The 16547-nt window shown below is 42.3% G+C and overlaps 2 protein-coding genes across 4 annotated transcripts in view; one reads left to right on the top strand and one right to left on the bottom strand.

The window, feature by feature from the left end:
- The window catches only part of PHGDH (phosphoglycerate dehydrogenase), a 31763-nt gene extending 31072 nt beyond the window's left edge, over window positions 1-691 (bottom strand). The window contains exon 1 of one of the 3 annotated variants that reach the window (XM_082612000.1): window positions 420-691. In XM_082612000.1, coding sequence (XP_082468126.1) covers window positions 420-557 — 138 coding nt within the window. In that variant the 5' untranslated portion in view covers window positions 558-691. The remainder of the gene's footprint in view (window positions 1-419) is intronic. The other 2 variants (XM_082611998.1, XM_082611999.1) reach the window with 2 other exon arrangements.
- Window positions 692-2694: 2003 nt separating this feature from the next.
- ZNF697 (zinc finger protein 697) overlaps window positions 2695-16547 on the top strand; it is a gene marked incomplete at its 5' end in the record, with an annotated part of 70468 nt that continues 56615 nt past the window's right edge. Inside the window, 3 exons of the mRNA XM_082612174.1 lie at window positions 2695-2700; window positions 4456-4569; window positions 5184-5258. Coding sequence (XP_082468300.1) covers window positions 2695-2700; window positions 4456-4569; window positions 5184-5258 — 195 coding nt within the window. The remainder of the gene's footprint in view (window positions 2701-4455; window positions 4570-5183; window positions 5259-16547) is intronic.

The following is a 16547-nucleotide window of genomic DNA, read 5'->3' as shown; positions in this document are numbered from 1 at the left end:
GAGCTCCAAGCAGGGAAGCCACATTGGCGCCCCTCCCCCGGAGCCCCCGCGCGAGGTGGGGAGAGGCGGCGCCGGGCTGCCAGGGCTACTGAGCGCAACGGCCCTGGGAAGCCGCGCTGGCATCCCGCGGGCAGCCTGCAGGACCAACTGAAGCAGCCAGCACTTTGCAATCCTGGCGGGAGGCACGCCAACGTGAAACACGCGGTTGCAAACGGAACGGAAAGTTTGCATCCTGCAGCTTGCCGCCCTTTGTTCCTCCCTCCTTCTTCTCCCTCCCCCCTTCCCAGCCCCCAATATCGGGAGACCCCAAGACTGACACCAGCGATGGGGGTGAGGGTGGGGCACGCTGGGCCGGAATTGGTCAGCCAGTGTCCGCGGAGGATGCCTCGCAGCCCTAGTCTGTCTCCCGCTCGCCTAACCTGCAGCTCGGCTATCAGCTCCTCTTTGCTCAGGTTCTGCTTCTCCACCACCTGCAGCCCTCCATCTTGCAGGATCTTCCGGCAGCAAGGGTCCAGGCTATCACTGATAAGCACTTTCCGTAGATTTGCAAAGGCCATTGCTGGAGTCGGCCTCGGAATCGGCAGCTCTCCCTGGGCAGAAGAAACACCTAAACGGAGAAGCTGCTGTTCCGGCTGGCTGGCTCGTGTAACTGGGCAGGATTCGCGATCTCCCGCTCCCCCTTATCTCCCACTCCTGCTCCTACCGTCTCCTTTTGATTGGACAGAAACGCTCCAACTCTCTGTGACTCCGCCCCCTCCTCGCGGTCCGGAGCTTTCAGATCCCCGCCCACCATATTATTCACCAGAGATGAATTTCTCAATCTCAGCCAAAGCATTTCTCTACACCTGGTGGGTATGCAGAAGCACAATTTACACTGAGTAGCTGATTCATATCTGAAATAAACTGAGAAATATTCGTTCTCATCGTGAGAGAAATGTTTCACCTTCATTCTTTCCTCCTAAGGACCCATTCACTAATTCCTTAACAAGCATTTATTGAATGCACCTACTATGTGCAAGGCACGGTGCTGGATGCTGAAGAGGCTCGAACATCAAAAAGACATAACCCCTTTCCTCTAGTGGCCTAACATCCGAGGGTACCAAAGACACAGACACGGAAACTTAAATATTAAAAAGCAGTGGGAAACCATTTCTGAGACCTCACAAAGCAGTGATTACTTCCAAATGAATGATGCAATGAGAATTATGAGCTTAAAAGAGAGCAAGGGCCTGGTGCATTTGAACCAGCCAAAATGTTTGTTCAAGTTCAATATTCTCCTTTTCCTCTACTTCCTCTCTGATTATATAAAAAAAAAAAAAAAAAAAGAAGAAGAAGAAAAGGAAAATGAGATGTCAGTCTGGCCTAATTTATATATTGACCAAGGAGGCACATCCCAGCTCTTAACTCCTTTATGTTGAAACCCCACAGCAAACATGCTTTTCCATGCCCCACCTTGTCGAATACTGGAAAATTCCATTTTGGATTATTTAAGGCCACCTAGGATCAGGGATGCTTATAGCTGAATTAGAATTCAGTGTTTTAGACATATCTGGCCCAGTTAACCGCTGTGTTCTGCTGTGCTGAACCATTCACAAAACTCAAGTGCTAGATCCTTATCCTATAGAACTATGCAATGTCAATATTCTGACGTAACGAAACTTTGGACAGATAATTCCTAGGCACAAATCAGAAGTTAGGTCAAATGCTCCCAGTGGGAAAGGAGATAATTTGGCTATCCTGTTTACTGGTTTGGATGATTTCTTGGTCCTACATTCCAGCACTCGTGAGTATTCCATTTCTCTTCCTCTCAGGAGGTGCCCAGCAGCCCTGGGGGTCCTGGAAGCAGATGGTGGACCTGGCCCCAGAGGCTAATGAAGCGACTTGGGAAGCACCCATTTTGGTTAACACTTTCACTCACCCGCTTCCAGGACTCACCCTCTGCTTTCATTCAGTGTAGAATCTAAAGCCCACTGTCTCTAAAGGGTAACCCCACCCCTTTACCCCAAGTCAAACTTCTCAGATGGTGTTGAACTCACAACCAGAGGCCTTTCACACCTGTCACCTGGGTATTATTTTCTTTCTTTATTATTTATGCCCCACCTACTTTCAAAATGACACACAAAAGATACTTCTAAGACCATTAAGAAAATAGTTGACAGATAAGAGTCCATTTCCAGGTAGAAGGGAGGGTGTGTAAAAATTTCTACCCTAAGCAAGTCAGAAATGTTCCTCTTAAATTTCTATAACATTGTCCTCAAGTTATCTCACAGTGCCTTGTACAACATATATGTGAACATTTCCCCCCAGGATCAGAGGTACAACTTTATATCCCTCTAATAGTGCCTCGCACAGTGCTTTCCATATTGGAGATTCAGAAGACGTTTCATTCAAAATTAATTTATCGAGCACCTACTATATGTCAGGTACTGTGGCTTAACGCTCGGAGTGTGGTGATGCACAAGTCACATCCCTTTCCCCAGAAAAACAATATTTGAAGGATAAATACAGAGGTGCTAAAGTGCTTTGGGAGCAAGAAGGAGACCCCTCAGCACAAACCAGAGGCAGCAGGAAGGATTCTAGAAAGGTTGCCTTTGAGCTGACACTTCGGTGTTCATTGAGGGCAGCCACTCTGGAAACAGCCAAGTAGAGGACAAATAACATTTACAAAAGCCTGGAGACGTGAAGAATTACGAGATGCTCGTAATGGCTTCTTCAGGGACACTAGCAGTGGGAGGTGCCGGGGAACAGATGAGATGCAGAGGGGCCAGGAGTGAAAGGCCTTGACCTGAGAAGAGGTTTAAACTTGACTGGAAAGGTAGGACAGAGGTGCTGAGCCAATTTTTAGAAACGATATGATTAAATGAGCTGTGGCTGAGCTGGGCCCCGATACTGTTAATGTAGATAATATCCCTCCCCATCCCACCCACCCCGACCCCTCACTCCATCTCCAACTTCTATTGTAAGTTGCAGGGTTTTCTTTTTCTTTTCTTTCTTTTTTTTTTTTTTGCGGTACGCGGGCCTCTTACTGTTGTGGCCTCTCCCGTTGCGGAGCACAGGCTCCGGACGCGCAGGCTCATCAGCCATGGCCCACGGGCCCAGCCGCTCCGCAGCATGTGGGATCGTCCCAAACCGGGGCACGAACCCGTGTCCCCTGCATCGGCAGGCGGACTCTCAACCACTGCGCCACCAGGGAAGCCCGCAGGGTTTTCTATTATAATGGTGGGCTGAGTGGGGCAAATGTTCTCTCTCTCTCTCTCTGCGTTATTGCCTCCATCCGTAAAACAGGAACTTTGGCCCTCTTGGAAGTATTAGGAAAAGAGTTCCGCCTTTCTCTCCAGACCCCTCACTCCCTCCCTTCCCCTGACCCCAGCCCCTTGGGAAGAGACCCTGATCTGATTCTGAGTCTGGGGGAAAGGTTGAGTGTCAGCCCAGGTCAGCCCTTTCTTGGCTCTCTCTCTTGCAGCTGGAAGCCCACAAAATAACATGCACTCTCCTGCTTCCTTGTGTGTGTTGAACCCCCCAATGCAGGCCCCACTCCACGCACTTGAGGGTGCAGGAGCTCCAGCCGCCCAGTTGCTCTGCCTGTGGCTGATAAGGTCCATGGGCGAGGGGCAGCCAGAAGTAGGAATCCCATTTTTCTACTTGGAACCCAGCTGCGATCTCCAAACTCACCTTGGGAATAATAAAACAGATATTTTGAGAGGTGGATGATGAATTGTCATCTGTAGAATATGCACATCTGGATTTGAATTCCAGCTTCTCCAATTACTGATTATGTGACTATGGGCAAATTACATTGCGTCTGTAAGACTTCGTTTTCTTCTCTGTAATATGAGACTAGCACTGGGATAGTGCTTATTTTGCAAGATTGTTGTGAGGATTAAAGAAGGCAGAGCACACAAATGACTGCTTGGCTTTCATTCATTCAGTCAGTTAATATATATTTATTGGGAAACTGTAAGCCAGGCACTGCTGAAGGTGCTGGGAATGAAGCTTTGAAGGAGACAAACGCAACCTCTGCCCTCATGGAGCTCATGTTGAAGAGAGAAAATAAGTAAACAGATGAAAAATTTTAAAAGATAATCTCAGTGTGTAAGTACAATGAAAAAATATGAAACTGAGTGATGTGATAGAGGATTGGGGTGAGGGGACATCTATTTTAGTCACTATGATCGGGGACGGTCTTTCCAAGAAGATGATATTTGGGTTGAGACTGAAATAAGAAGTCAATTATCCAAAGAAATAAGGAAAGAGAATTATAGACAGAGCGAAAAGCAGAACAAGTCAAGGAGCACTCGAGGGACCTGCCCACCAATATTTCGGTAACTCTTACTGTGTGCCAGGCACAGTGCCAGGCTCTGGGATAACGCTACTGAGCAAGTCACGCGAGGCCCCTGCCCTCAGGGAACTCGCAGTCCAGTGTGTGAGAGCGTGTGTTGCATATTTGGTCTATAGTGGACAGTCAGGAAAGCCTCTGAGGAGGCAGCCCTGAAGCTGAGATCTGAAAGTGGAGGAAGAGCCCTGGAGAATATCTGGGGGAAAGAGAACAGTAAGAACAAAGTCACTCAGGTGGGAAAGAGCATGGCTTTTTCTAGGAACTGACAGAAGGTCCGAACACCTGTCATGTAGGGAGAACAAGGGGGAATGGGGCCCAAGATGAGGTGGGGAGGTCAGCAGGGGGCCAGACCATGGAAATAGTCTGGACTTCTGTGGATGCAAAGAATACCATTTAAACTGGCCTGAGGGAAAAAAGGGATCACTCAGGTCTCTGAAAAGATCAAGTGCAGACAGAAATGAGTTCAAATGGTGTCACGGGTAATCTGTGTCTCTCTCCTGTCTCTGTTTGCCTCTGGGTTTGCTTCATTTCCAGAAAGGCAAGATGTGGCATAAATGTCACCAGAGAGTGAAGAACAGAATATTCAGCTGTATATTCTAGCAGTTTAGCATCCTGGAAGACTGCACTAGTCTTCCAATGGTTGCTGCAAAATGTCCAGACCTGATCCTCATCAGGCCAACTTGGAACATGTATCTGTCCCTGAACCATTCACTGTGGCCAGCGGAAGGGACTTGCTGACTGGCCAGTCCTAGAGAAAGCACCCACTTCAGATCTAGGGAGAGGATTTTTTCCATCGGAAATGTACACTAATAGTGTGAGAAAAGTGGGTCCCCCCTAAAAAATTCAGGGTGCTGAACCAAAAGAAGGGGAGTGGGGACTGGAAGAGAGGCTGGCAATACCAATCGTTGACCACGACACCATGGTAAGGAGTTTGGATTTTACTCCAACTAGGACGGGAAACCATTGAAGGATTAGTTAATAAGAAGGGGCAAGTATTATCTAAGTTTTAAAATGATCACTCTATTTTAATTCACAAAAAAGCCCATTTTTACGGTGTTGTTTTGATGATGATGATATGATAACAATAAATACAAGGATGATAATGATTAGAAGAGAAGTGGGTCCCTTGTTTGGCACGTGAAGCCAATCAGTAAGGTACACGCAGAACTTGAAAAGGCAACTCTCTGTCAGTGAAACTAATAAGAATTAATGACTAATGGATGAATTTAATCACCTGAGAAAGTAAGCCATCCTGAGAGAAGGTAAATGCCTGAAATAGGAGTTTGGGGAACCACCAGATCAAATGAAGGCAAGAAGAATACTATTTCATCCAAATACAATTGAACGTTAAGGGGAAAAAAAACTCGTAATATAATCAATTGTATTATAATTTTTCTGAAAGGAATATATTAATAGAAAGGCCATTCTGCTTGTTCAAAAGGGTGATTCGAGGCAAGTGTCTTGGCTTTTACCCAACACTGTTCCAGGAGAAAAAGAGGAAAACAGTGGATGTGACAGACAGGAGTGCCAAGGTCATTAGTAAGGTGTACTCTGATGTGGTACAGAGAGAATTCATCAGAGAGTATCATAGTCTGTATAAAAATACCCCTGCTGACTATGCAACTCTTTTTCTTACCATTTTTCTGAGTAATTATTTTATTTTCCAGATACCCTGATGCCAGTAAGGGGCCACTGGGTGGATCTGTTTCTCAGCAGATCCCATCATCTTTGAGTCCTGTAGCAAAAGGAGAAACAGGCAGAAGCTAAAAGGCTGCTTTGTGAAGGGCATCTGTCACCAGGGGAAAGCTATGAGTGACAGGCGCAAGGGAACTGGTATGGCAGTCACTAGGCAGGCAATTCCCGTTCACGAACACAGGAGCTTTCGGGTTTATACTCTGGTCTCTTGTGAGTTAGGCTAACGAGACTCTCTGAAACTCTGATCAATACTAGGGGCTCTGATAAAATCAAATTTTTAAACTTATTGACCCAAGAATGAACCCTGAGCTACTACCTTGGGAGTCTAGTCGTCAGAGGGCTTCCTTCTGCTATCTCAAGCTCTCCCCTCTTTACCTTCAACTGCAATGTCTTGAAACCTCTTTAGGTCACTGAACTCTACAAGAATCTGATGAAAGCTACAAACCCTCTCACCTCCTAAATTGTGCAGATAGTTTTGGGGACTAATGAGCCTCCTGAAGCCTATTCATAAGGCTTACAGTATTCCATGAACCTCTTGCTAATGTTAAAAAAAAAAATTCAACCAAATAAACTTGAAGATCTAATTGCCTTTATTCAACGATGTACAAATGAGCGATATCCCATCTAACAACTAGAAGGGTTCTCCTGAGGGGTGCAAAATGGAAGGATTTCATAGAAAAGAGAGTCGGGCAAGGAAGTCATTAGCAAAAGAAAAGAAAAGTTTATTTGGGGCCAGGATATCTTCTTTTGGGGACCAGCAATAATCTTTATCACATACATTGCTTCTTCTTGGGGAGGGAGAGGGAGAGGGAGAGGGCCCACAGGACAGATTACCTCGTTGGTGCTGACCAGAACCTGGTCCCAAACTGGTTGGTTAAGATTACATTTCTAGGGAAGGTTGAAACTGTTATTAAGTCATATATTAAGTTTAGGTTTGGTATCATGGGCTTTAACACACTGATGTCATTCTGGGCCTGCAGTTTTCTCTTTAACATAAGAAACCCATAGTTGACATGGGTGAGACACGGTAATAAAATGCAAAATAGCCACAGTAATAATACAAATATTTATTGATCATTTTTAAGTGCTAGATAAATATAATTCAGTAAATCCTCATAGCAACTCTATGAAGTAGGCACCACTATTCTCATTTTATAAATGATAAATCTGAGACACATTGCTGTGTTTTCCCCAGCTTTACAATTTAGAGAAGTAAAAGTGACTTAAAGTCACAGGGCAATAAATTGTAAAGTTGGGATTATAGCATTTCTTTAAATCTCTAGTTAAACTTCTAATTGTGCCATCCTTAAATCTTTCAAAATGAAATTAAAGATCTTTCCACTTCTAGAATACCATATTCAATTTAGAAACAGCAGCACAAAAGCCTTGAATGTTATAACTATTGACTACAGGCAGAAATCAGGGATTGTGTTGCCTGAGAAGTTGTCCAAGATACCGGTGTTTACCAAGAAATGAAAGTCATAGTGTGGTAGCAGGATAATGTTCCCCCAAGATGGCCACATCCTAAAGACCAGAACCTGTGAATGTTACCTCATATGGCAAAAGGGACTTTGCAGATGTAATTAGGTTAAGGAGTCTGAGGCAGGGAGATGATCCTGGGTTATCTGAGTGGGTGGATCACAAGGGTCCTCATAAGAGGGACCCAGGAAGAGTCAAAGTGAGAGAGAAGCCATGTGATGGTAGAAGCAGAGATTGGAGTGACGTGCTTTGAAAATGGAGGAAGAGACAACAAGCCAGGAATGCAAGTGGCCTCTAGAAACTAGAAGAGGCAAGGAAACGGATTCTCCCTAGAGCCTCCAGAAGGAACCAGCCCTGCTGACACCTTGACTTTGGCCCAGTGAAACTGATTTCAGAATTCTGAACTCTAGGAGAATAAATGTGTGTTGTTTTAAGCCACCAAATGTGTGACAATTTGTTACAGCAACAATAGAAGACTAATATACTTGGAAACCATGCAAAATGAAAAGAACAAAATTTTCTAAAAGAAACAAAATGAGATTCTAAAAGATAGGAAGGGTAGATGGGACATTAATGGTCTCCCTGCCCCCTTGCCTCTAATTAACCAGGGAATTTACATAAAAACAAACAAACATCCTAGGTTGTTCTAGTTAAGCCTAAAGTGAGACAGGATGGATAGGACCAGAGAATCCTCCTCACCTTTCCCTTCCCATTCCTTAATCATCTATTTCCTGGAGCAATTAGCTGATTAAGGGTACCTGAGGCCAGAGATGAAAGAGAAAAGAAATGAAGGGCTGATCATCCCCCAACCAGTTCAAAAAGCTGGCTTTTGAACCATTGGAGTGTGGCACTATAGGCAAATCTGAAGGAGCTATTTAAGGGAGGTGCTCCTGAGTCACAGGGGAATGGAGCTCCCGTGCACTCAGGTGACAGAGGTGGGAGAGGGGAGGGGTGCACTACCCCCACTCCTCATTCATTCTTTCCGCACACACTGTATAACTGAGTAACTACAACATATCTGGCAGTTGTAGGGCCCTAGCTTTCATGGAATTTACTTCTAGTGGAAGTGACAAGCATTAATCAAATAATCACACAAATTTGTTGGGGACATAAATATTCAGTCCATAGCACCCTCCGAAAACTTAGCATTTTCCCCCCAAAACCTGAGCTCCAACGTCAGGCTTCCTCAACATATACTTCAAGCCCAAGAGTCCATACTTCCACAGCTCAGTGCACAGCAGATTTCAGAATCAAATATACATGGATAAGATGAGATACAAATTCAAAGTCTCCGTTTATGCAGTTTACATTGACTGTACTGCAAGGCATTAATCTTTCTTTTTTCCAGGCCCTTCTAATTTTATTTAATTTTATTTTTCTTCCAGATAGCAGACTCCCCATTTCTTGCTTCAATAGTAGGGAAAAATTAGCCCTAGACTAAGCATTGTTTTGGTCTTGCCTAACAGAGATTAAAAGAAATATCTGAAAGGAGCAAACTGTTCCCAATTAACTTAACCACTTCCCAGAACAACTTGAGAATATGTATAGAAACACAATAATAGTCAGCAGGCAAGATGGTAAAATTTGCAATGTATAGAATTCAATTAAAATTACCAAGCAAAGAAACAGGAACATGTTACTCATAATGAGGAGAAAAATCAGTCAATGGCAACAACCCAGAACTTGACACAGATGACAGAATTAAAAGGCAAGGACATAAAAACAAGTATGATAACTGTATTCCATATATTCAAAAAACTAAAGGAAAGATTGAACATGTGAAGTACGTACATGGATGATATAAAAAGAGTCAAATCAAATTTCTAGAGATGGAAACTACAATGTTTGAGATAGAAAGTCTCAGGATGGAATTAACTGCAGACTAGACATTATAGAAGAAAAGACTGGTAAATTTGAAGACATATCAATATAAACTGCTCAAAATGAACTACTACACAGGATACTATGACTGGGAAAAAATTAATAGTGAGTAGTTAGAAAACTTCAAGTGGTCTAATATAAATGTTACTGAAGTCCCCAAAGGGGAGGTGAGGGGTCAGGGGAAAGAAAAAACACTTGAAGTAGCAATGGCCAAAAATTTTTCCAAGTTTGATGAAACTATAAATCAACACGCTCAGAAGCTCACTGAACCCCAAGCACAAGATATATGAAGAAAATTACACCCACTCTCACACAATTAAGTTGAAAAAAAACTGACAAAGGGGACTTCTATGGTGGTGCAGTGGTTAAGAATCAGCCTGCCAATGCAGGGGACACGGGTTCAAGCCCTGGTCCGGGAAGATCCCACATGCCGTTGAGCAGCTAAGCCTGTGTGCCACAACTACTGAGCCTGTGCTCTAGAGCCTGCGAGCCACAACTACTGAAGCCCACATGCCACAACTACTGAAGCCCATGCACCTAGAGCCCATACTCCACAACAAGAGAAGCCAGCGAGATGAGAAGCCCGCCCACCGCAACGAAGAGTAGCCCCCGCTCGCTGCAACTAGAGAAAGCCTGCACGAAGCAATGAAGACTCAACGCAGCCAAAAGTAAATAAATAAATAAATTTATATTAAAAAAAACTGACAAAGGGAAAATCTTAAAAGCAGGCAGAAGGGGAAAAAAACACATGATGTTATATACAGAGGAACGAAGATAAGAATTATGGCAGACTTTTCATTAATGCAAGCCAGAAGAAACTAAAACAGCAACTTTAAAGTACTGAAAGGGGAAAAAAATCTATCTACCTAGAATTTTAAGGCCAGCAAAAGCATCTTTCAAAAATGAAGACAACATTTTCAGACATACAAAAGTTGAAAAATTAATCATCAGCAAACTTCCACTATAAGAAATATAAAAGGAAGTCCTTCAGGCAGAAGGAAAATGACACCATCTGGATCTACACAAAGGAAATGCTAATTATATGGGTATATACAATGATGCTGCACAACTTGCCCAAAGTCAGGGAGTGGCAGACCAGGGACTTGAGTGCAGATCTTTTGACATCAAGGTCAATCTATACCCACTACATCATGCTGCTATGCATAATACTATGCCATTTATTTAATTAACAAACACTGCTTATACACATATTCTGTACAAAGTGCTATGCAAGTTTGGCAATATGGAAGACTCCAAGAATAAATAAAATACATGTATGGGACTTCCCTGGTTGTCCAGTGGTTAAGACTCCACACTCCCAATGCTGGGGGCACGGGTTCAATCCCTGGTTGGGGAACTAAGATCCCACATGCAGCACAGCATGGCAAAAAAAAAAAGAAAAAAAAAAAACCCCCATGCTCTCCTCCCAAAGGAGTTTACATTCTGTCTGGGGAATGAGCCATGGAAAGAAGGGTCTAAGTTTAGGGAAAGGCATGGGAAGTTCTGAGACTAACCTGAGAATGGAGCTCCACCATCAAAATTGTAAATTAGAGTACTTGTATCATTGGTCCACTTTTAATCAAGAGCAAGACCAGTTCATCCTTTAGGCATTACAGGCTCAGGGCTCAGGAACTGTGAAGGTCCTAAAACAGTTCTTAATGACAGTTCAAACTGACTCTGACATTAGAAGATTTCTTTTCTTTAATATTTATTTATTTATTTTGGCTGCACTGGGTCTTAGTTGTGGCATGCGGGATCTTCATTGCAGCATGCAGGGTCTTTAGTTGTGGCATGCAGACTTCTTAGTTGTGGCATGTGAACTCTCAGTGTGGCATGCATGTGGGATCTAGTTCCCTGACCAGGGGTTGAACCCAGGCCTCCTGCATTGTGAGCATGGAATATCATCCACTGGACCAGCAGGGAAGTCCCTGGCATTAGAAGATTTAAATGAAAACATAACCCCTATTCTTTTATTTGACAAGCAATTATTAAGGGTTTTGTTATGAGCCATAGTAAATGTTGAGGATACAAAAATTGTATCATAAGGCACTATGTTAGTATTATCTTCATCTTTTCATACCAGGAAAATGGAATGGATCATATGTTTGGTGGTTAGCTCAGAGGAGGACTACATCACCGAAGGCTAGCATTTCTGGAAGCCTTCATGAAATTGCTGGGCTGTGTCTTTAAGAAGGAATAGGATAGGATAGGACAGGCAGTGAAGAAGCGTGAGCCTTTCTAGAGGGTTCTAAGCACAAGTATGGAAGGAGCAATGTGCATAGGAAAGTGGTGGGGGGAGAAGGGGGAGGAACCTGGCGTGGCTGTAGTAGGCATTATTATTGAAGAAGAAAAGAGATTAGTTTGGAAAAGTAGGTTATAAAAAAACTTTCTGTATCATGCAGAGGTTTTAAATTTAGAGACTGACACAGGACTCAGGCTGTTAATAGAGGGGGAAAAAAAAGACAAGCTAACTGTAAATTCTAGAATCAAGCCCATGATTATATCTTCATTAGCAACTTGCTCAACCATCTGTATAACCAGTAATTAGGCAATGCATATATGCAGATAAGCCATATGTTTCTGTGTTCCCCAGAAGGCAATCTCTTGGGAAATTAGATAGGCAGATAAAGTATAAATTGGCAATCTGATAATCAGAAGCTGTCCCAATGACCCCATATTGAGTTAAAGACCTGAGCTGATAGACATTCAGTTTGGTCATATAGTGGCTATGGGATCTTTGACAGATGTAGCTCATTGTCCTCATGTGAAGAACAGAGTTGTTGTGAACATGTCCTGAAAAAAATGGTTGTGTAAATGGTTTGAAAATACACATCCTAAACAACTGTCACTTGTTGTTACTGTTCAGTGATGAGAAATAAGAGCCACTATTGTTTTGGATATGTTTGACAAAAAAAGGCAAATGTGTTCAAAGATGACCATTATTTTCTGTTATTCTATAACCATTTCCTTCAACCTGTTTTTCTTGAAGCCATTTTATGTATTGATCTTTGTTTTACTCCAATATCTCTTCTTGCTTTGCCCATCTGTACAAGGTTATAAAAGGTACCTCAAATACAAGTCAAACAAACAAGAGTTGATGCATATGACGTGAATATTGATTTATTCATTTACGTATTTGTTTATTTACATTTATGGTTCAATTAAAATATGCCAGGAACTATGCAAATAAAAAAGATGTTACACCCTTAAGGAGCTCACAGTGTCTGGGCCACACAGTCAGGTAAATCAGCGACACTATTACCAAGCAGTGTGGAAAGCACTGATGAGGGTATTCTCATATGCTCTGAGAAATCAGATGGGTTGTCTAAGCTGTGGCGCTGGGCTGAGGAAGCTCCCAAAGCCAGGGACACTGAGCTGAATATTGAAAGATTACTGGAGCAATCTACCTAGTAAGTAAATCACACCTGGTGCAGAGGGAAACTGCAAGTAGAGCAGTAATATCAGAGTGTAGGATGTGAGGGAGTAGTGATGAGCAATGACACAAGAGAATGGACATTGGCCAGGTCAGGAAGGGCCATGCAATCAAAGAGTGTGTATGTTATCGACAAAGAGATAGGGAAGCATTGAAGAGATAGAGAGTGTGTTCAGGTGGGGGTTTTTTATCTGGAACATACATACATGCATGTATGAATGTATATACATGCATATATATATATATATATATATATATGCATGTATGTATGACAGATTCTAGGTGTGGAGGTGTTGACAGCATTCAGTTATAAAATACTGTGGAGTCTTTGATCCTACTTGTATTGTCTGGTCTTTTTACTCTCTTCCTGGACCTCCTACTGAATGTCTTTGGACCTTTTCATTGTCTATAATCTTTGTAACATGAGAGTAGGATGAAGAAAAAGATAAATGTGAAGGTTTTATGGTACTAAGCCTGTGAATGAGTGAAGTAGCTTTACCACTGACATCCAAATGACTTATGTGGTAGGGGTGGACCAAATAGGATAACGTATATGGAAGCAGTTTGTGAGCAACAGTGACCACCAAGTGCTAGCTATTATTATTATAATATATATTTTGTGTCTAGATACTTTGGTTAGAGAGATGATGATAACATAGGCAGCATTTCCAATCCATCTGGACAATCAAAGCGCTATTACAAGTAAATCTGGCAAAACCATGTAGCGAGGCAGGAAATTCACTGAAAGATCATAAACATAGTTCTGTGAACTTCTCTGGCATGAAATGCTGTGCATAGTGATAAGTTTGGTGCAGAAACATAGCAGAGAGCAAAGGGACAGCTTGTAAATTGGAATCTTATCCAAACCCTTAAGGGTTAACAGATGTCCACAAATAATTATCCAGAGAATTGAAAAACTGGCTTGTTGAAGTTTGGGGATATTAATAATGCTCTGTTTCTCCAGTGATCCTTTCCCTCAGGGGAACTGGGAGTGGTTGGCATGCATCCTCATTACTCACAACTTTGTTCCTGCTGTGGCTGGCAAGATTGGGACGCATCATTAAACACACCATGGTTGGTACAGCAGTAGCAATGAAAGGTACGAGGAGTTTTCCTCAGGCCACCCCAGGAAGTTAGGTCCATTCAATAGTTAAGAAATATTTACAGAAGGTCTCTATTTGCCTGGCACGTAGTAAGCACTCAATAAACATTAGTCTCATATTGTAGCATACAGTAAGTACTGCATAACTATTGCTGTGGAAGGGATCTAGAAACAGACTTACCATGCTCCTGGGCCAGAACTTCTGCTACCATGTGTGCCTTCTAAGTCCACCACAGCAGATACTGCTCTCTAACCATCGATTCTGTTCTTCTCTAGGGCTCACTACCTTATGGACACACACATAGACCATATTTCCAGCCTTCTTAGAGTTAGCTGTTATCACATGATTGAATTCTAGCAACAGAATGTAAGCAAAATTGATGAAAACCAATTCCAGTCCTGGCCCTTAAAACCTTCTTCATAGTTTCTGCTTCCCATAATGAGAGAGCAAGATGCTACAGGACCAATTCCCCCACAGAAACAACTATCAGATCTGAAAATAATGCAAAAATCAGCTGTCTCATGGTATTGGAAAGTACTAGATAATGAGTAGTATACTCTTTGCTTGTATCTAGAATATATAAAGAACTCTTACAACTCATAATAAGAAGACAACCTGATTTTTTTAATACGCAAAAGATTTGAACAGATACATCATAAAATAAAATATGCAAATAGCCAATAAGCACATGAAAAGATGCTCAACATCACTAGTTGTTAGGACCATGCAAGTGAAAACCCAGATTCTATTACATACCCACTAGAATGGCTAAAATTAAAAATACTGACAGTTCCAAGTATTGATGAGGACCTGGATCAACTAGAACTCTCAGACATTACTGGTGAGAATGAAAGGTGGTACAGTCATTTTAGTAAACAGTATAAAATTGAGAATACACTTACCTTATGACCCAGTAATCAAACTCCTAGGTATTTACACAAAAGAAATGAACACACAAGACATACATCTGCAAACCATAGCAGAACTATTCATAATAACTAAAACCTGGAACTCATCCAGATGTCTATCAACTGGTGAATAGATTAACAAATTGTGGTATATCCATGCAATGAAATACTACTCAGCAATAGAAAGAAATGAGCTACTAATACAATCATCAACATGAATTATACTGAGCAAAGGAAGCATGACACAAAAGAATGCATATTGTATTTCATTTCGTATGTAGAATTCAAGAACAGGCAAAACTGATCTATATTGACAGAGAGTTGCCTGGGGCTAAGGGTTGGGAGAAGGGATCAGATGTAAAGAGGCATCAGGAACGTTTTAAGATATTGAAAATGTCTATATTGTGATTGTCACAGTGGATATACAACTGTACACAATTACCAAAAGTTCATCAAACTGTACCATTAAAATGGGTGAATTTTATTTTATGAAACCCTCACTTGAATTTCTCTCTCCTACTCATCTGCCAGCTAATGGTGGTACCCAGAGAGGTCTTGGAAGCCCTGTGTTGACAATGGTAGAGCCCCCATCACCCTGGCTCCCTAGAGAATGTGTGGGACAAAACACTCATCAACATTGCTGACCAAGAACCTCACACTAGATGGTTATGTGAGTGAGAAATAAATGGTTAGTGTTAGGTCCCTGAAATTTGGGGAGTTACAGAAACTACAATTTCTTTAAGTAATCTATGCCCAAAGTAAAACATACAGTCAAGACCACTTAAATAGTTCTTGCTCAATTCACAGTATTTAAATTAGAGGAAAATTAATGATAACCCAAATGTCCAAAATAAGGGAACAATTAGATAATTGTGATATAGTCATCCTATGTAATGTTTATTATATAACCACTTACATAATAATTATGAGAACTACATAGTAACCTGGAAACACACTCAAAGTGAGAAATGAAAAAGGCAAAACCCCAAATTGTGTCTATGCTATTGTACTAGGAGGCCCAGACACCTTAACTTGTGTTGGCCCAAGTCTTTAAACATATTTAGTCCTCTCTGAAGAGACCCACCTGGCATATGTTTGCTCTTTGGACTGAGGAACCTATTAAGTAAAATTCCATCCTAAGGAGAAGGGAATCAAATCACGGAAGCTCAGCACAGGAACAGAGTCAGCAAAAAAGAAAAGGTGATGACAGGAAAACTGTCTGTCATTTAGTTTGCCCTCCTTCAAACTCCAGACTCACAGGTGCTCAAGGAAGAATGGACTGCAAGAAAAAACTGGTAAAAACCACAAGTGCGGTTTCACTGAAACCTCCACGTTTGCACTGCTTTCTAGCCTGTGTGCCTGATTCTATCACAGTGGGTTTGTTGATGGAGTAGGAGCCAGCTAACCAAGGAGCTGAACTGGCTGATGCAAGAGGGATGCAAGAGGGAGGAAGTGGGGCAGTTTATGAGGTTTCAATGGCAGCATCAGCAACAGCAGACGTTTCTAAAGGGAGACGCTAAAAAGCAGGCGGAAATTGGATATGGCACACGATAGCTGGGAGGATTACTTCCCGAAGACTCAAGAACTAGTGAGGAAGGATTTGAGTACTGTAATTTCCGCAGAATGAATAGGGGTGGAACCAGAGGAATATTATCTGATTATCGTTAGCGCGACCTGCTGTTCACCCCCAGGCTGGTCTCAACTGTAGACAC

Source organism: Mesoplodon mirus (genome assembly GCF_964341445.2).
Source record: "Mesoplodon mirus genome assembly, chromosome: 3".
In the NCBI taxonomy this organism is placed as follows: domain Eukaryota; kingdom Metazoa; phylum Chordata; class Mammalia; order Artiodactyla; family Ziphiidae; genus Mesoplodon; species Mesoplodon mirus.
This window is presented reverse-complemented; position numbering and strand designations above follow the sequence as displayed.